The sequence below is a fragment of the Nerophis lumbriciformis genome, linkage group LG25 (genome assembly GCF_033978685.3).
Source record: "Nerophis lumbriciformis linkage group LG25, RoL_Nlum_v2.1, whole genome shotgun sequence".
NCBI classification, from domain to species: Eukaryota; Metazoa; Chordata; class Actinopteri; order Syngnathiformes; family Syngnathidae; genus Nerophis; species Nerophis lumbriciformis.
This window is the reverse complement of record NC_084572.2, coordinates 1,070,531-1,086,431: the sequence shown is the minus strand read 5'-3', so window position 1 is coordinate 1,086,431 and position 15,901 is coordinate 1,070,531. Positions and strand designations below refer to the sequence as shown.

General features: G+C 39.0%; 1 protein-coding gene across 1 annotated transcript in view; it reads right to left on the bottom strand.

Moving 5' to 3' along the window:
* The window catches only part of LOC133621496 (liprin-beta-1-like), a 91,443-nt gene that overhangs the window by 40,181 nt on the left and 35,361 nt on the right, over window positions 1–15,901 (bottom strand). Inside the window, exons 2-12 of the mRNA XM_061983547.1 lie at window positions 12,967–13,046; window positions 12,447–12,652; window positions 10,372–10,452; window positions 10,196–10,309; window positions 10,017–10,133; window positions 5,747–5,839; window positions 5,298–5,397; window positions 1,302–1,363; window positions 1,184–1,244; window positions 1,014–1,108; window positions 814–887 (exon numbers count right to left, since the gene is read on the bottom strand). Of these exons, the coding sequence (XP_061839531.1) occupies window positions 814–887; window positions 1,014–1,108; window positions 1,184–1,244; window positions 1,302–1,363; window positions 5,298–5,397; window positions 5,747–5,839; window positions 10,017–10,133; window positions 10,196–10,309; window positions 10,372–10,452; window positions 12,447–12,652; window positions 12,967–13,030 (1,067 nt within the window). The 5' untranslated portion in view covers window positions 13,031–13,046. The remainder of the gene's footprint in view (window positions 1–813; window positions 888–1,013; window positions 1,109–1,183; window positions 1,245–1,301; window positions 1,364–5,297; window positions 5,398–5,746; window positions 5,840–10,016; window positions 10,134–10,195; window positions 10,310–10,371; window positions 10,453–12,446; window positions 12,653–12,966; window positions 13,047–15,901) is intronic.

Below are 15,901 nucleotides of genomic sequence, written 5' to 3'. Positions count from 1 at the left end.
CGCCTTGACAGCGCCTAGAAATTCTGTCCATAAAAGTTATGAACAGAATGGGTGACAAAGGGCAGCCTTGGCGGAGTCCAACCCTCACTGGAAACGTTTCCGACTTACTACTTATTATTATAAAAATTTTATTTTATTTTATTATTATTATTATTATATATGTATATTTTTTACATATATCTGTCTGTCTCTGGCCTCATGTGTGTGTGTGTGTGTGTGAGAATGTGTCTGTCTTTGTCGTCTTACTTGTTACATAATTGTGCCATTTGTCCCTCGTTAGTGGGAGGGTGGGTGGGTGGTTTGGGTTTTAAGGGAAAGGGTGTGAATCATTTACTGACTTTAAAATTGTACTGTTTCGACTTGCACTTTTTTCTGTCTATTTGAAAATGCCAATAAAAAAAGTTGGGGGAAAAAAAAAAAAAAAAGCTCCTCTATGATATTTGCATTTATGTCCAAATCGGGCTCTTTCTTAAAGTAATTTAAATGATGCTGGTTCGTATTAACCTGCGATTAATCGTGATTAACTCAACATTTTAAAGTGTGGTAAATGAGATTTAATTGTTTTTATTATTTGACAGCTTTACTAAAACAGACATTATTATTATTATCTATCTAAAAACACAACTTTGTGTTAGTTTTGACTCAAATGTGACAAAGTGTATTAATATTGTTATCAATATTATAATTATTAGTAGTAGTATCAAAATGTAAGATTGTTGTAATTACACCTTTTTTCAATTTTTTCTTACATTAGTATTTTATGTTTGATTTGATTTCCACACAATGCTGTGGACCTTCCTGCTGGAGTAATACCTCTCTGATGCCAGCAGCTGGCGCTCTCGCTCCAGTTGCTTCATCTCGTCCAGCGCTGCGATGCACGGGTTGGACTGCAGCCAAGTGGGGAGGAAAACAGGATTAGTGGAATATTTACCATTTTTAAGCCCAACAATCTTTGCGGTCTGGCTTTCAAAACAAGACTGGATGTTTTGAGGAAGCGGAGAGCTTCTGTTTACCTCCGCCGAGATCCTTCCTGTCTCGCATAGCGTGACGCCACCAGGAAGTGAGGGATCATCTGGAATGTCATGGTAGTCGTCTTCCTTTGGCGTCTCTGAGGGCACACGTTTGGGGAAAAATCACTAGGCGGACGAAAGTATTGGGACACGCTGTGACAGCAACTGCTGACCTTTCACCTTCTCCTCCACTTTCTCTGCCTGTGTGGTCTCCAACTCTCCCATCCGTCGCTCCTGCGGATAAAAGGCGTCAGCGCCGTATCGTTAAAAGACGGCTTTCGAGCGCCGCACCTTCTCGTCGTTGGCGGCCATCAGCGACTCCAACAGCGTCTTCATCTTCAACATTTCTGCATCTGTTGGGAATAAAAGACTTTTAGGACGTGTGCACCAGGGGCCTCATGTAACAAGCTTGCTTATGCATAAAAAATAAAGGCCCAAAACATCATAAGGGACCCATCTCACCCCAGACATAAACTTTTTGAACTGCTGCCCTCGGGCAGGAGATACAGGACTAAGGCTGAAACGACGCGTCGACGTAGTCGACGTCATCGGTTACGTAAATACGTCGACGTCGTTTTTATGCTTCGACGCGTCGCATATTTACGTCACACTGCCGTCATGGCGGAGCGCAAAGCAGATGATGCGAGCGAGGGAAAAAAAGCACGCCAAAAGTCGTCAAAAGTGTGGGAGTATTTCAATAAACAAATGTATATAATTCGGCATTATTTCGGCCAGTCGGCTTATAAAATCAGAGCCGATCAGTTTACGTTCGCGCGCAGGTATAACGCGGCGCGCTCCTGTCTCATCTGCTGGTGCGCGAGCCCGGTAATTAGACCGCTGTGTCAAATCAAGGAGTACAAAAGACGCCAGCGCAGAGTGGAAAAAGGTTTAGTTCATTACAGATAACCCAGAGTTGTGCCAAAAGTATGTAAGATTTAATATTTCTCTTCGTGGGTGTGGCGCACCTGTTGCGCTGGTGAGATGGGAGGGGGGGGGGGGGGTTGTGTGCATGTAGCGTGCTTAGTCTGGAGGCTAAATACACACAGTGTGTTATGTAACTGTTGTTTAGTGTTGATATTCTTTGCTTAGTTTGATAAATGTTGGAGCAGTTTGCTTCATCAGGAGGGTGAAGTCGCTCAATTTAAAGTGTTGGATTTAACTGTGTTGGTGAGGGCGTAGAAAAAGGGGCATTTTTCTACCAGTAGACAGCGTTTAAGATTGAGTGTTTCACTGCTAAATTAATAATATATTTATATTGAATATGGATTTTAAATATGTATCTAAATAGGTGGTTAATTGGTTAGGTATTTATGTATTTGCATATTGGGTTTTCTGTTGCATTTATCTATTGTGTTTCTGGTGTTAAATGTATTTTATATGTATCTTGGTGCATTTATGTTGAGACAATTTATTTAAAATCTGTTTTAACTTAAAGGGAAAAGATGTGTCCATTTTCTTGCACTTGTTTAATGGTTAAGAGTTTGATAGCCTAATTAATAGTTGTAAATTATGGGATTGATAATTGATTGATTTTTTACAGCATGTTAATCTTGTGGTGTTTTGTCCTTAAAGGTTTTTCACCTACTAAAGAAGCTAAAGGCTACTAAAGAAGCTAAAGGCTACTAAAGGCTACTAAAGGCTACTAAAGACAGCTAATGACAGCTAAAGAAACTAAAGTCTACTAACACTGCTAAAGACTGCTAAAAAGACTAAAGAAGAAAAAAGAAGCTGTTTCTTGGTTGGAAAAACTGTTGCAAACTAAAGGAAAATAAAAGGAAAAAGTAACTACGGTCTGGTCTTTTGAGTGAAATCCAGAAGCCACATTCAGCATTGGTACATCCCTTCAAGTGTGGGATAAGCACAGCGAAAAAAGCAAAACACTTGACAGTTGTTGTATGCACACTGTGTCGAGCGGAAATGGCCTATCATAGCAGCACAACGGCTATGAAGGAACATTTGAAAAGAAAACACCCGACAGCGTTCTTGCCATCACCATCAACTAGTCAATCGTCCGCGTGAGTATACATTGTCATCATTACACAAAATCATGAATGTGTCATTTGTATCTGCGTTGTAAATTCCTAAACTAAAACACTGTTTCGCTCTGAGAGGCGCGTTTGACATGCCTGTTCAGTGTTTACAAAGACGCGCTCCTCTTTAACGCTAACGTTAATTAGTTGTGCAAATACCTTTTACAACATTAACAGTTACATATACTATGTACAAACCAACAATTAACTTTCACTTTAATCATACTATCATTGTTGTGTTATTAAGCAAAATAAGCAATACTTTTACTTTTGTTGAAATGTTTACACTGTTACAGAATATTTCGTTTTGCACTTTTTTGTATTGGATGTTTATCTTTATTTTTGCACATTTTAAAGCAAAATAAGCAATACTTTTACTTTAGAAATGCTTATACTATTGCAGAATATTAAGATTTGCACTGGATGTTTACTTTTATATTTGCACATTAAAAAGCAAATAAGCTACTTTTAATTTTGTTAAATGTTAAAAGTTTTAAATGTTTACATTGTTACAGAATATTTTGTCATGTTGTTGTCAATGTTGACTGAGTGGCCATACTTTTTTTTTTGTAAATAAAAGTCATGCCTTTTGAAAAAACTGGCCAACATTTATTTTTTCATCTTCATTTTAAATTAAAAAAATTGGTAAAAGGAAAAATAATCTATAGATTAATCGAAAAAATAATCTATAGATTAACCGATTAATCGAAAAAAATAATCTATAGATTAATCGATAGAAAAATAATCGTTAGCTGCAGCCTTAGCTACAATGCTACGTCAAACTTTAGAAGAGGTGGGTGTTTCTGATTACCCCAATGTACAATCACGGTAGAAAATGTTTACATTTAAACATTCCAGCATATCACAAAGTATACAGAAGACTGACTTTTTTTGATTACTCAATTTATTAATAAAACCCAGTAGAGCTTTTTGCCATATACGTGACCTCCTCCTCGGTCTCTCTAGTGCCGCAACCACCCGCTGCTGCTGTCACTTGATTGACATTCACGGCACCCGAGGGTCTCGTGAGATGACGCTGGCTGCTGCCAGATCATTATTAAAAAAAAACGACCGACAGGAAGGCCAGAAACACTTTTTATTTCAACAGACTCTCGCGCCGTACCTGCCGTCAAAACTCCAAAGACCGAACGCACAGTTCCTGTCTTCACAATAAAAGGGCTGCTTCATCCTGCCTGCACTAACAAAATAAGAGTCTCACAAAGAGAGAGAGAAAGATATTGTCTAGACCCGAGAACTACAAAGCGAAGAGGAAGCAGGACCTGACTCCCCTCCAGGGACCTCTTCTTTGAACTGTTTTACGACCTTTTCTTTGAACTGTTTTGTGGCCAAAGGCAGCACCTGTTTACGACCCGCCTCCCTTAGAAACAGCTGTTGCCATGTAATCAGGGAAAGTCCAAATAAAAGAGGAGGCGTACAATCTACAACGTTTTTTTATAAGACGAGTGCAGGCTCATAACTTGAGAGGCTTTGGATATTTGTTATTGCTGGGAGCTCAAACCACTCGTAAACGTTTTTGTGAGTCTGTACGTGGAGGAGAACTATGGAACAAACTGGACTTACAACACAAGCAATGCCAAACTATTAATGGATTTAAACTATTATACAAACATGGGGTCTGGTTCAAATATAGAGATGAGGGTCTTTAATTTGACCTGCTGCTGTACTCTGTCTCAAAGTGTTAACATGTGCTCAATGTTTCCTTACCATTATTGCTATGTTGTCTATTACCATTCTTGGCATTTTGTCTATTACCAATGTTGGTATATTCATTATTCCTACATTGTTGATAAAAATGACTGTTACAGTGTAATAATTATTGTTACCTGTGGTAATGCCACTATGATACAACATGTGTATTATAATCCTTGCACAAAGTAAGAGTGAAACTCATGTGAATAATCACTGAATGGAGAACTGGGGGTGAGATTAAAGAAATGATCTTCTTCCCACTCCCTTTCAGGCAAAACTGGAAATCATGCATTACCTTTTGCACTATATTAATTTATATTATTATGTGTTGTCAACGTACTTTTTTATGTCATTGCCTGAAATAAATAAATAAATGAAAAAAATGAAAATGAATTAAATCTTTCGTCAGAGCGTGGTGAGACTGTACAAAGGAGTACAGTCCAGACGTCTCTCCTCAATTGAGCCAAATTTAATTCTGTCTGTTTAATTCCTTGCTTCTTGTCTTGTTTAATAGATGTCATCAGTGTTTGAACCTGACAATGCTCACCTCTCTCTCCCGCGTCCGCCCTCAGCCGACTCTCCTCCTTCAGCCTTCCAAGCTCCGCCTCTCGCTCCTCCAGCTCCTTCTGCAGCAGCTGCAGTTCCTCCTGCACGCCAATCACAAAGTCAAACCTCGGCAGCTGCTCGCCAAACCCTCTCAAACCCTGACGACGGCCGGCAGGTGCCTGGTGCCACACGTGGGAGCGCTTACATCCAGAGTGGAGAAAGTCAGCAAAGCGGTGAAGAGCAAGCAGCAGACTTAGAAGGACCTTCAGGGCCAAAGAGGGAGAAGAAGAAGAGGAGGGGAGGCTGCAGACCAAACCTGGTTCACCTCGGTGAATCGCTTCCGCTTTGGAGGCTCGAGGCGTTAGCATGTTGCGAAGAAAGACGTTGGAGTGGAGAAGTGAGGAAAGGTCAGAGCGGGTTCATGTCAAGAAGCTTCACTTCAACTCTCACTTTGAAAGCTGCCACTTTCTTCTGGCACTGCAGCCGCTCGCCCTCCATGTCGGCCACACGGAACCGCAGCTCGCTCACTTCCTGGTACAAGCCCTGCGGAGGACCACACACAACATGATGTTTGTGCCACCGTCACGTGGTCGCTTCCCCACAAAGAAGCACATGGTCTTCTTCACATGGGAGTCACACAGAGTGCAGAAACTTCCCAGACTCGGAGGAGGTGTCGGTATGGAGGGTGGGGGGTGTATGTTCTGGCAGGAAACAGTTGGCGGGTGTTTAGGGTAACACATGATCCTGTTCTCCAGCAGAGTGAGACGGACCTCAAACATTGGCTGAGCGCTCGCCAGGAGGGTGAAAGTCTGCAGGTGCTGCTTAAGTAAAGTCCCCCAACCATACAACTTCAACCCTCCCCCTTCCACATGCCACCTCCCCAGCTTTGTAAACAACCAAATGTAAATCATCAAAAGTATTTCTAATGTATATACCTGTTCTTATGCTATCTGAACTCACTACATACCTGCCAAAATGATTGATTGCATTCAGACAGGTTAAAATGTTGCTAAAACCATCACTTTTCTATCAGTCACAGTGACTTTTCAAAACAAAAATATTACAGCAAAAATCATATGGGTTGATTGACATGTTTATTCTGTAAGCTAACTTCAATAGTTTGAAATGATTTTGACAGTTAATGCCAGTTATCCTGTCAACCTTTCACAAGACTTCAATTTGTTCATTGAAAGTATAAACACTTTTTACAGTAAACAAATGGTAAAACAGTACTAAACAATTCCATTCAAAAAAAAATTGGTGTCATTATTAACTTTCTGTCCAAGCTTGTATAATCTACTGCCTTGTTCAATTGTAAAAAATATTCTGTGCCTAAAATTCACATTTCTATCACAATGATCATACTGTAAACATGGTAAGCTAACTTCATTACAATTAATAGTCCTGTCAATAGCATGGAATTACAATTCAAATGTAGTTTTTTTGTAAGCCTTTCAAAATAATTCAAAATATGAAGAATTCATGAAAATTAATTGAAGCCATCAGACACTTGAAAAGTGGCACATCACATCTCTAATGTAATCATTTGAACTTTTCAACAGAAATAGCACTGCAAAAATATTAAGGACATACTTCTGTATTTTGGTAGTTATGCTGTCAACATTTAACAAGATTTCTTCAACTTGGACTTGAAAGCATAAATAGTATAAACACTTTTAACAGTATAACAGTACTAAACAATTCCAATAGATAACATTGGTGTCATTACCTTTTTGTGGCTAAAATCCAAATTTAGCAACGGCATTAGACTTGTGTTTTTTTGTCCCAACGTGGTCTTTTACATCGCTAATTCCTCCGTGTCCGATGGAAAAATCTTGTCTGCACAAGGTGCAATTCGCGTAGTTTTCACCCTTTTTGGAACGGATAATTATTCCCGGATAGGCTTTTGAATATTCTTCACGGAATGACTGCAGTTTTCTTTTCGGTTTAAGACTCGTTTGCAATTTTTCTCCGGCTGATTCCATGATCGTTCGCTCGTTTGGAAACAATGGCAACTGGTGCCTCGTGCTTGGCAGCGGTGCTATAAATAGCCTCGCGCATGGCATTCGGAATGGCTCGATAGGAAGTTACGGGAAGCAGTGTCGATTGTCATTGTTGTTACGCGATTTCGTGAATAAAACTTTAAAAAAAATAAATAAAATTTAATTAATGAAAAACCGTATTTTTTATCACTGCAACCGTAACCCGGAATAGGTTGATGAAAACCGTACTAATTACGGGAAAACTGGAGTAGTTGGCAGGTATGTCACTATGTTCTCTGCTCGCTGTACATATCCTACCAAGTCACACCTACACTGTTACAATGTCCATTTCTCTGATGATGCAATTGTTGATGACTGAAGTGCTGATATCAACCAAACCCTCCTCATCCCACCCCCCGGATTGTAAATAATGTAAACAATTCAATGTATTAGGGATGTCCCGATCCAGCTTTTTGCACTTCCGATCCGATACCGATATTGTTTTTGCACTTCCGATCCGATACCGATACGGACCGATACTGGCCTATCCGAGCATGTATTAAAGTTTAAAGTTATTTAGCCTACATAGTTGTCAGAATCATGTTGAAAAGGGTTTTAGTACTCTTGATAACAACTAGCCAGCTGAATTAGGGGAGTTTGAATAATACACAATGGTTGGTAACAAGAAACTGACCTGTTTATTCAAGGATAAACACAAAATAGACAAAATTATACATGACAAACAGAAATGGCATCATTGAACTAGGGCTGGGCGATATGGCCTTTTTTTAATATTGCCATATTTTAAGGCCATATTGCGATACACGATATATATCTGGATATTTTGCCTCAGCCTTGAATGAACACTTGATGCATATAATCACAGCAGTATGATGATTCTATGTGTTTTGATTGATTGATTGAGACTTTTATTAGTAGGTTGCACAGTGAAGTACATATTCCGTACAATTGACCACTAAATGGTAACACCCCAATAAGTTTTTACACTTGTTTAAGTCGGGGTCCACTTAAATTGATTCATGATACAGATATATACTATCAGATATACAGGTAAAAGCCAGTAAATTAGAATATTTTGAAAAACTTGATTTATTTCAGTAATTGCATTCAAAAGGTGTAACTTGTACATTATATTTATTCATTGCACACAGACTGATGCATTCAAATGTTTATTTCATTTAATTTTGATGATTTGAAGTGGCAACAAATGAAAATCCAAAATTCCGTGTGTCACAAAATTAGAATATTACTTAAGGCTAATACAAAAAAGGGATTTTTAGAAATGTTGGCCAACTGAAAAGTACGAAAATGAAAAATATGAGCATGTACAATACTCAATACTTGGTTGGAGCTCCTTTTGCCTCAATTACTGCGTTAATGCGGCGTGGCATGGAGTCGATGAGTTTCTGGCACTGCTCAGGTGTTATGAGAGCCCAGGTTGCTCTGATAGTGGCCTTCAACTCTTCTGCGTTTTTGGGTCTGGCATTCTGCATCTTCCTTTTCACAATACCCCACAGATTTTCTATGGGGCTAAGGTCAGGGGAGTTGGCGGGCCAATTTAGAACAGAAATACCATGGTCCGTAAACCAGGCACGGGTAGATTTTGCACTGTGTGCAGGCGCCAAGTCCTGTTGGAACTTGAAATCTCCATCTCTATAGAGCAGGTCAGCAGCAGGAAGCATGAAGTGCTCTAAAACTTGCTGGTAGACGGCTGCGTTGACCCTGGATCTCAGGAAACAGAGTGGACCGACACCAGCAGATGACATGGCACCCCAAACCATCACCCAACCATGCAAATTTTGCATTTCCTTTGGAAATCGAGGTCCCAGAGTCTGGAGGAAGACAGGAGAGGCACAGGATCCACGTTGCCTGAAGTCTAGTGTAAAGTTTCCACCATCAGTGATGGTTTGGGGTGCCATGTCATCTGCTGGTGTCGGTCCACTCTGTTTCCTGAGATCCAGGGTCAACGCAGCCGTCTACCAGCAAGTTTTAGAGCACTTCATGCTTCCTGCTGCTGACCTGCTCTATGGAGATGGAGATTTCAAGTTCCAACAGGACTTGGCGCCTGCACACAGCGCAAAATCTACCCGTGCCTGGTTTACGGACCATGGTATTTCTGTTCTAAATTGGCCCGCCAACTCCCCTGACCTTAGCCCCATAGAAAATCTGTGGGGTATTGTGAAAAGGAAGATGCAGAATGCCAGACCCAAAAATGCAGAAGAGTTGAAGGCCACTATCAGAGCAACCTGGGCTCTCATAACACCTGAGCAGTGCCAGAAACTCATCGACTCCATGCCACGCCGCATTAACGCAGTAATTGAGGCAAAAGGAGCTCCAACCAAGTATTGAGTATTGTACATGCTCATATTTTTCATTTTCATACTTTTCAGTTGGCCAACATTTCTAAAAATCCCTTTTTTGTATTAGCCTTAAGTAATATTCTAATTTTGTGACACACGGAATTTTGGATTTTCATTTGTTGCCACTTCAAATCATCAAAATTAAATGAAATAAACATTTGAATGCATCAGTCTGTGTGCAATGAATAAATATAATGTACAAGTTACACCTTTTGAATGCAATTACTGAAATAAATCAAGTTTTTCAAAATATTCTAATTTACTGGCTTTTACCTGTATAATGAGCTCTGAGCCTACTGTAAAGAGTCAACGTGGGAGAATTGCTTTTTTTGTGGAATAAAGATGGAAGGTCCTTACTTCATTATCTCTGTGCTCTCTCTCTCTCTCCACAGTGCTGAGCTTCAGCTTCAGACCGGACACCTCCGTCAGCAGCTCCAGCTTCTGGGCCTCCAGTGCCGAGCGGGTCAACAGCTCCTTGGAGTGGATGGAGTTGTCGTTAAGCTGCGGTTTAGGACTGGTGGAACGTCTATGGATACCTTCTGAAGCAGCTCCTCGGTGGCACAGAGTTTCTCCCGGTGACGCTCCAGGCAGTTGTCCAGGTCTCGGATCTTCTCGCCTTGCACTTCCACCTGGTCTGTTAGAACGCTGACCTGCAGCCAGGTGGGCAATAATTCATCTCCAAAATGAACACAAGCTCAAAAAGGAGACTAACCTGAAGAACAAAACATTCTTTGTCGCTCTCCAGTCGGGTCAGACGTTCCTGGTGGACCGCCTCAGAGCCGTGGCCGTTAGTCTGCAATAATAGAAGACTTTTTGTCATGAAATATCTCTAGAGAACCTCATTACAACTCAACGTTGGTGAGCGGAGAGACATCTGAAGCGCTCACACGAGACTCATTTGAAAGCAAACACATGGGTAGAAAAAGCAAAGCCAGTTTTGGAGGACGGAAACTATTTCCTGCTGCCATTCTTCTCTGGAAGCTCCATCACTCACTCACAGCTAACGTTTATTGAGGCCATTGGAATTTCTAAAGCCTGTTTAGCATCGTCGTCGACAACTTTGGGCCTTTGTGCCCTCACAACAACGTACTCTGGATAACGTTGAAATAAGCCGAGGTAGCAGTGCGGGAGGAGCTTATCCTCTCATAGGAGCATGTGAAAAAAATCAGATGTCGACTGATGTGGTTTTTCCAGGGCTGATAGCAATTATTAGTAGTCAAAGAGGTCGATAACTGATGTTTGGAGCCGATACATAAAAGTTTGGACACACCTTCTGATTTCAATGTGTTTTCTTTATTTTCATGACTATTTACATTGTAGATTGTCACTGAAGGCATCAAAAATATGACACCTGTGAAGTGAAAACCCATCTCAAGTGACTTCATGGAGAGAATGCCAAAAGTGTGCAAAGCAGTAATCAGAGCAAAGAGCGTCTATTTTGAAAAAAAATAGAATATAAAACATGTTTTCGGTTATTTCACCTTTTTTTGTTAAGTACATAACTCCACATGTGCTCATTCATAGTTTTGATGCCTTCAGTGACAATCTACAATGTAAACAGTCATGAACATAAAGAAAACTCATTGAATGAGAAGGTGTGTCCAAACTTTTGGCTTGTACTGTGTGTGTGTATATATATATACATATATCCATCCATCCATTTTATACACATTATATATATATATATATATATATATATATATGCAATTTTAAAACTACATTACACACATATATACCCAATATAATAGCACATATATATATATATATTATATATATATATATATATATATATATATATATATATATTATATATATTTATTATATAAATATATATGTATAAATATAAATAAATATATATATACATATAAATATATATAAATATACATAAATATATATATTTATATATATGTATATATATACATATATAAATATATATATGTGCTATATATATATAAATAAATATATATAAATATATATATGTGCTATATATATATAAATAAATATATATAAATATACATATATATATATATTTTCCTGAGGGAACTCTGCTGAAGGAATCAATAAAGTACTATCTATCTATCTATATATAAATATAAATAAATATATGTATTTATATATATGTATATATATATATATATATATATATATGCAATTTTAAAACTACATTACACACATATATACCCAATATAATAGCACATATATATATATTATATATATATATATATATATATTATATATATTTATTATATAAATATATATGTATAAATATAAATAAATATATATGTATATAAATATATATAAATATACATATAAATATATATATATATATATATATATAAATATATATGTGCTATATATATAAATAAATATATATAAATATATATATGTGCTATAAATATATAAATAAATATATATAAATATACATATATATATATATATTTTCCTGAGGGAACTCTGCTGAAGGAATCAATAAAGTACTATCTATCTATCTATATATAAATATAAATAAATATATATATATATGTATGCATGCATAGATGGATGCATGCATGCTTTAGAGCCCCTGCCTCGAAAGAAAATAATGTTTGAGCCCTCCTTTCAACACTTGCCTTGACCTTAAAAAGTAAGAATTCGAGGCCAGCATATGTATCTGCTGAAGTAGTTATTTTGTAGTTGTAAAAAAAAAAAAAAAGGCTGATACCGATAAATAAGGGCCGATACCGATATATGTCAAAATGCCAAATATTGGCGCCAATAATCAGTCGATCTTTAGAAAAAATGCTTTACCATTCTCCCCTGCAGCCACTCCACCAGCCCCTCTGCGGTGGAGTCGGGGATCTGACAGCGGAGGTTGTCCCGCTCTTCATTGTCCATAAGCTCCAGCGCCGCCCGCAGATCCTCCAACAGGTGCAGCACCCGCAGGCCGCCCAGGAAAGGCGACGTGGGCGACTGGCAGTCGAACAGCCCGTTGGAATAGTCCATGGCCTTGGAGCCTGCAGGTCAAAGAGTCACTTCCATCATTGTGCCTGCCAGGAAAGATCCCCAATAAAAAAAGAACAAGGCGATTTCCCATGCTTTCTGCAGAAATGGCGGGGGAGGGGGTTGCGTGGCGGGTATCATGTGATCATCTTTCCCGTTGGAAAGGTCAGCGGAAAAGTGAAGCCTGTGAAGCTTGAATAATCATTAGCTTGCGTCATGGCCTGGAACAATGGAAAGTTTGCAGCAGCGAACTCGACTCATATTCTGAGGGGTCACATGACACAGCACACACGTTTCCTGCTGGCACCCAGATGTCTTCCCTGGTTACCTGCGATGATGCCGTCCATTTGCTCCAAGGCCGCTGCCAACATCTCGCTGGCGTCAGACATCATGGTGGACTCCAGCAGCCTGAGAAGGAAGAGACAGCAAGACTAGAGTAGTCCTTCCATGCATGGAAATATTGCTGGCAGACTTGAATCTTCTGCCAGACTTTTACAGTGCGGACTGCCAGATAGAGAAGAGTGATTGCGGACTGCTGCACAGCACAGTGAAGCGCTTGATACTCCATGAAATACTCTGTTTTCCGAACATTCATTTGTTTGTATGCATTAAAAGCAGAGGTGTGGACTCGAGTCACATGACTTGGACTCGAGTCAGACTCGAGTCATGAATTTGATGACTTTAGACTCGACTTGACAAAATGTAAAAAGACTTGCAACTGGACTTAGACTTTAACATCAATGACTTGTGACTTCACTTGGACTTGAGCCTTTTGAATTGACATGACTTGACATGACTTGCTACTTTCCCCAAAACCCAAAGATGAAAAAGTTATTCGGGAGCGCTCCGTATTTTTCATTGTGTACTTGTCTATCAGCGTTGCGTGTGTCAGCTGGTGTGCTGTCAGTACAACAGCCAATCAAATTACATCTACTTTGTTTTCATCACACAGCATTCATCCAATCAAATTGCAGGACAACCAACGAAGAAGGCATGTCCAAACCACACGCCAGTGAACAAAAAATGATACCTAAAATAATTTTGTTTGGGTATAAAAATTACGAGGTGGTCAACACAAAACGGTTTGCAGTATGCAACACATGCGGTTCCAAAATTACTGATGGAGAGGCAACAACTTCCAACTTCGTCCGGCATTTGAAGTTGCACAAAGAACGGTAAGTTTTGAATGTAAGATAACGTTTATTGGCTAAGTAACGTGACTTTTATTTGCTGTGTAGTTAAATCAGTGAGGCTGTAAACTCACTGCTAACGTTATAACGTTATTGCAAACACGGGAATCTGTTGCAGTTCACTACCTTATTCATACTTTTTGTTCAGTGATTTTTTTTAAGCAGGGTTACGTTAGTCAATATATCACACGTAACGTTAGACGGCGGTCAGCAGCACCGCGTATTTTAGCCACCTAAAAAAAGACAAAAATAGTCAAATAAAGGTCAGTTAAAATGTATACTATATTATGAATATGTGTACCGTTTTAGTTAGCTTTCTGACATACTGTTGGTTGTTTACCTCAGTGGTCCCCAACCACCGGGCCGCAGCCCGGTACTGGTCCGTGGATCGATTGGTATCGGGCCGCACAAGAAATAATTTTTTTATTTTTTAATTTTTTTTTAATTAAATCAACATAAAAAACACAAGATACACTTACAAGTAGTGCACCAACCCAAAACAACTCTCTCCCCCCTTTTGTTCTGGGCATTGAACATGAAGACTCTTCCTTCACTGTTCCGAGTGGCCATGAGAGTCTTGGCAGTGCCTGCCTCCAGTGCTCCAGTGGAGCGAGTTTTCAGCCATGGTGGCATCATACTACGCCCCCATCGTGCACAAATGACTGACAGACTCTTGGCTAATTTGGTCTTTTGCAAATGCAATGCAGCATAGGGCCCTGACATATAAAAAGTACAACTTTTTTGTTATGTTCACGTATATGTCATGTTTTTTCAATGTTAACACTTTTGTACAAATAAGTACATTTGCACTTTATTTTTCAATGTGTTTGTTCTGTAAAGGAATGAGTTAATGTTTAAAATGACTGGTTAATAGTGCTATTATAAAGTGCAATGTCAGCACAATTTTCTTTCCTGCAATTTAAAATGCACTTGTTTTAATAAATAAATACAGCGTTTGAAAAGCATACACAATCTGTGTTAATATATTAGTCTGTGGTTAAAAGGACTTGAAAGGACTCGAAACTCAAAATGCAGGACTTAGGACTTGACTTGAGACTTTCCAGTCTTGACTTTGGACTTGACTCGGGGCTTGCCTGTCTTGACTCGGGACTTGACTCGGACTTGAGGGCAAAGACTTGAGACTTACTTGTGACTTGCAAAACAATGACTTGGTCCCACCTCTGATTAAAAGTGAAATACTTTCTTGCATCATGCTAATTAGCTTGCTAATCGAAAACAAGCAGTCACAAAAAGTGAAGTATTAGTTGCAAAAGCAGAGATCCAAACGTGCAGGATGCCTCCAAAAGTATGCAATACTGGCAGCGAGGTGTGGAAGTGTGCAGAAGAACTAAACAAGAATGCAGCCTTTGACTAGCGCAGTGCTTCTCAATTATTTTCACTTATGCTCCCCCAGGAAGAAGAAAACATTCTTCCCCCAACTCTCCGCCACAACTAGAAATAATATCATCTGCCTATGACAGGGGCCCCAAAACTACGCCAGCGTCCAAAATCTGGAAAGTCCCAAGTAAATAAAAAAAATAATTAATTTTTTTTTTTATTAATATTTTTTAATCTGTCCTTTCTCACCCATTCATCAATCCATCCATTTTCTACCACTTGTTACTCTTTGGGTCTCTTAGCCGCTCAGGCAAATCATATTGTCTAAAAATACATCCATATATACAGGTAAAAGCCAGTAAATTAGAATATTTTGAAAAACTTGATTTATTTCAGTAATTGCATTCAAAAGGTGTAACTTGTACATTATATTTATTCATTGCACACAGACTGATGCATTCAAATGTTTATTTCATTTAATTTTGATGATTTGAAGTGGCAACAAATGAAAATCCAAAATTCCGTGTGTCACAAAATTAGAATATTACTTAAGGCTAATACAAAAAAGGGATTTTTAGAAATGTTGGCCAACTGAAAAGTATGAAAATGAAAAATATGAGCATGTACAATACTCAATACTTGGTTGGAGCTTCTTTTGCCTCAATTACTGCGTTAATGCGGCGTGGCATGGAGTCGATGAGTTTCTGGCACTGCTCAGGTGTTATGAGAGCCCAG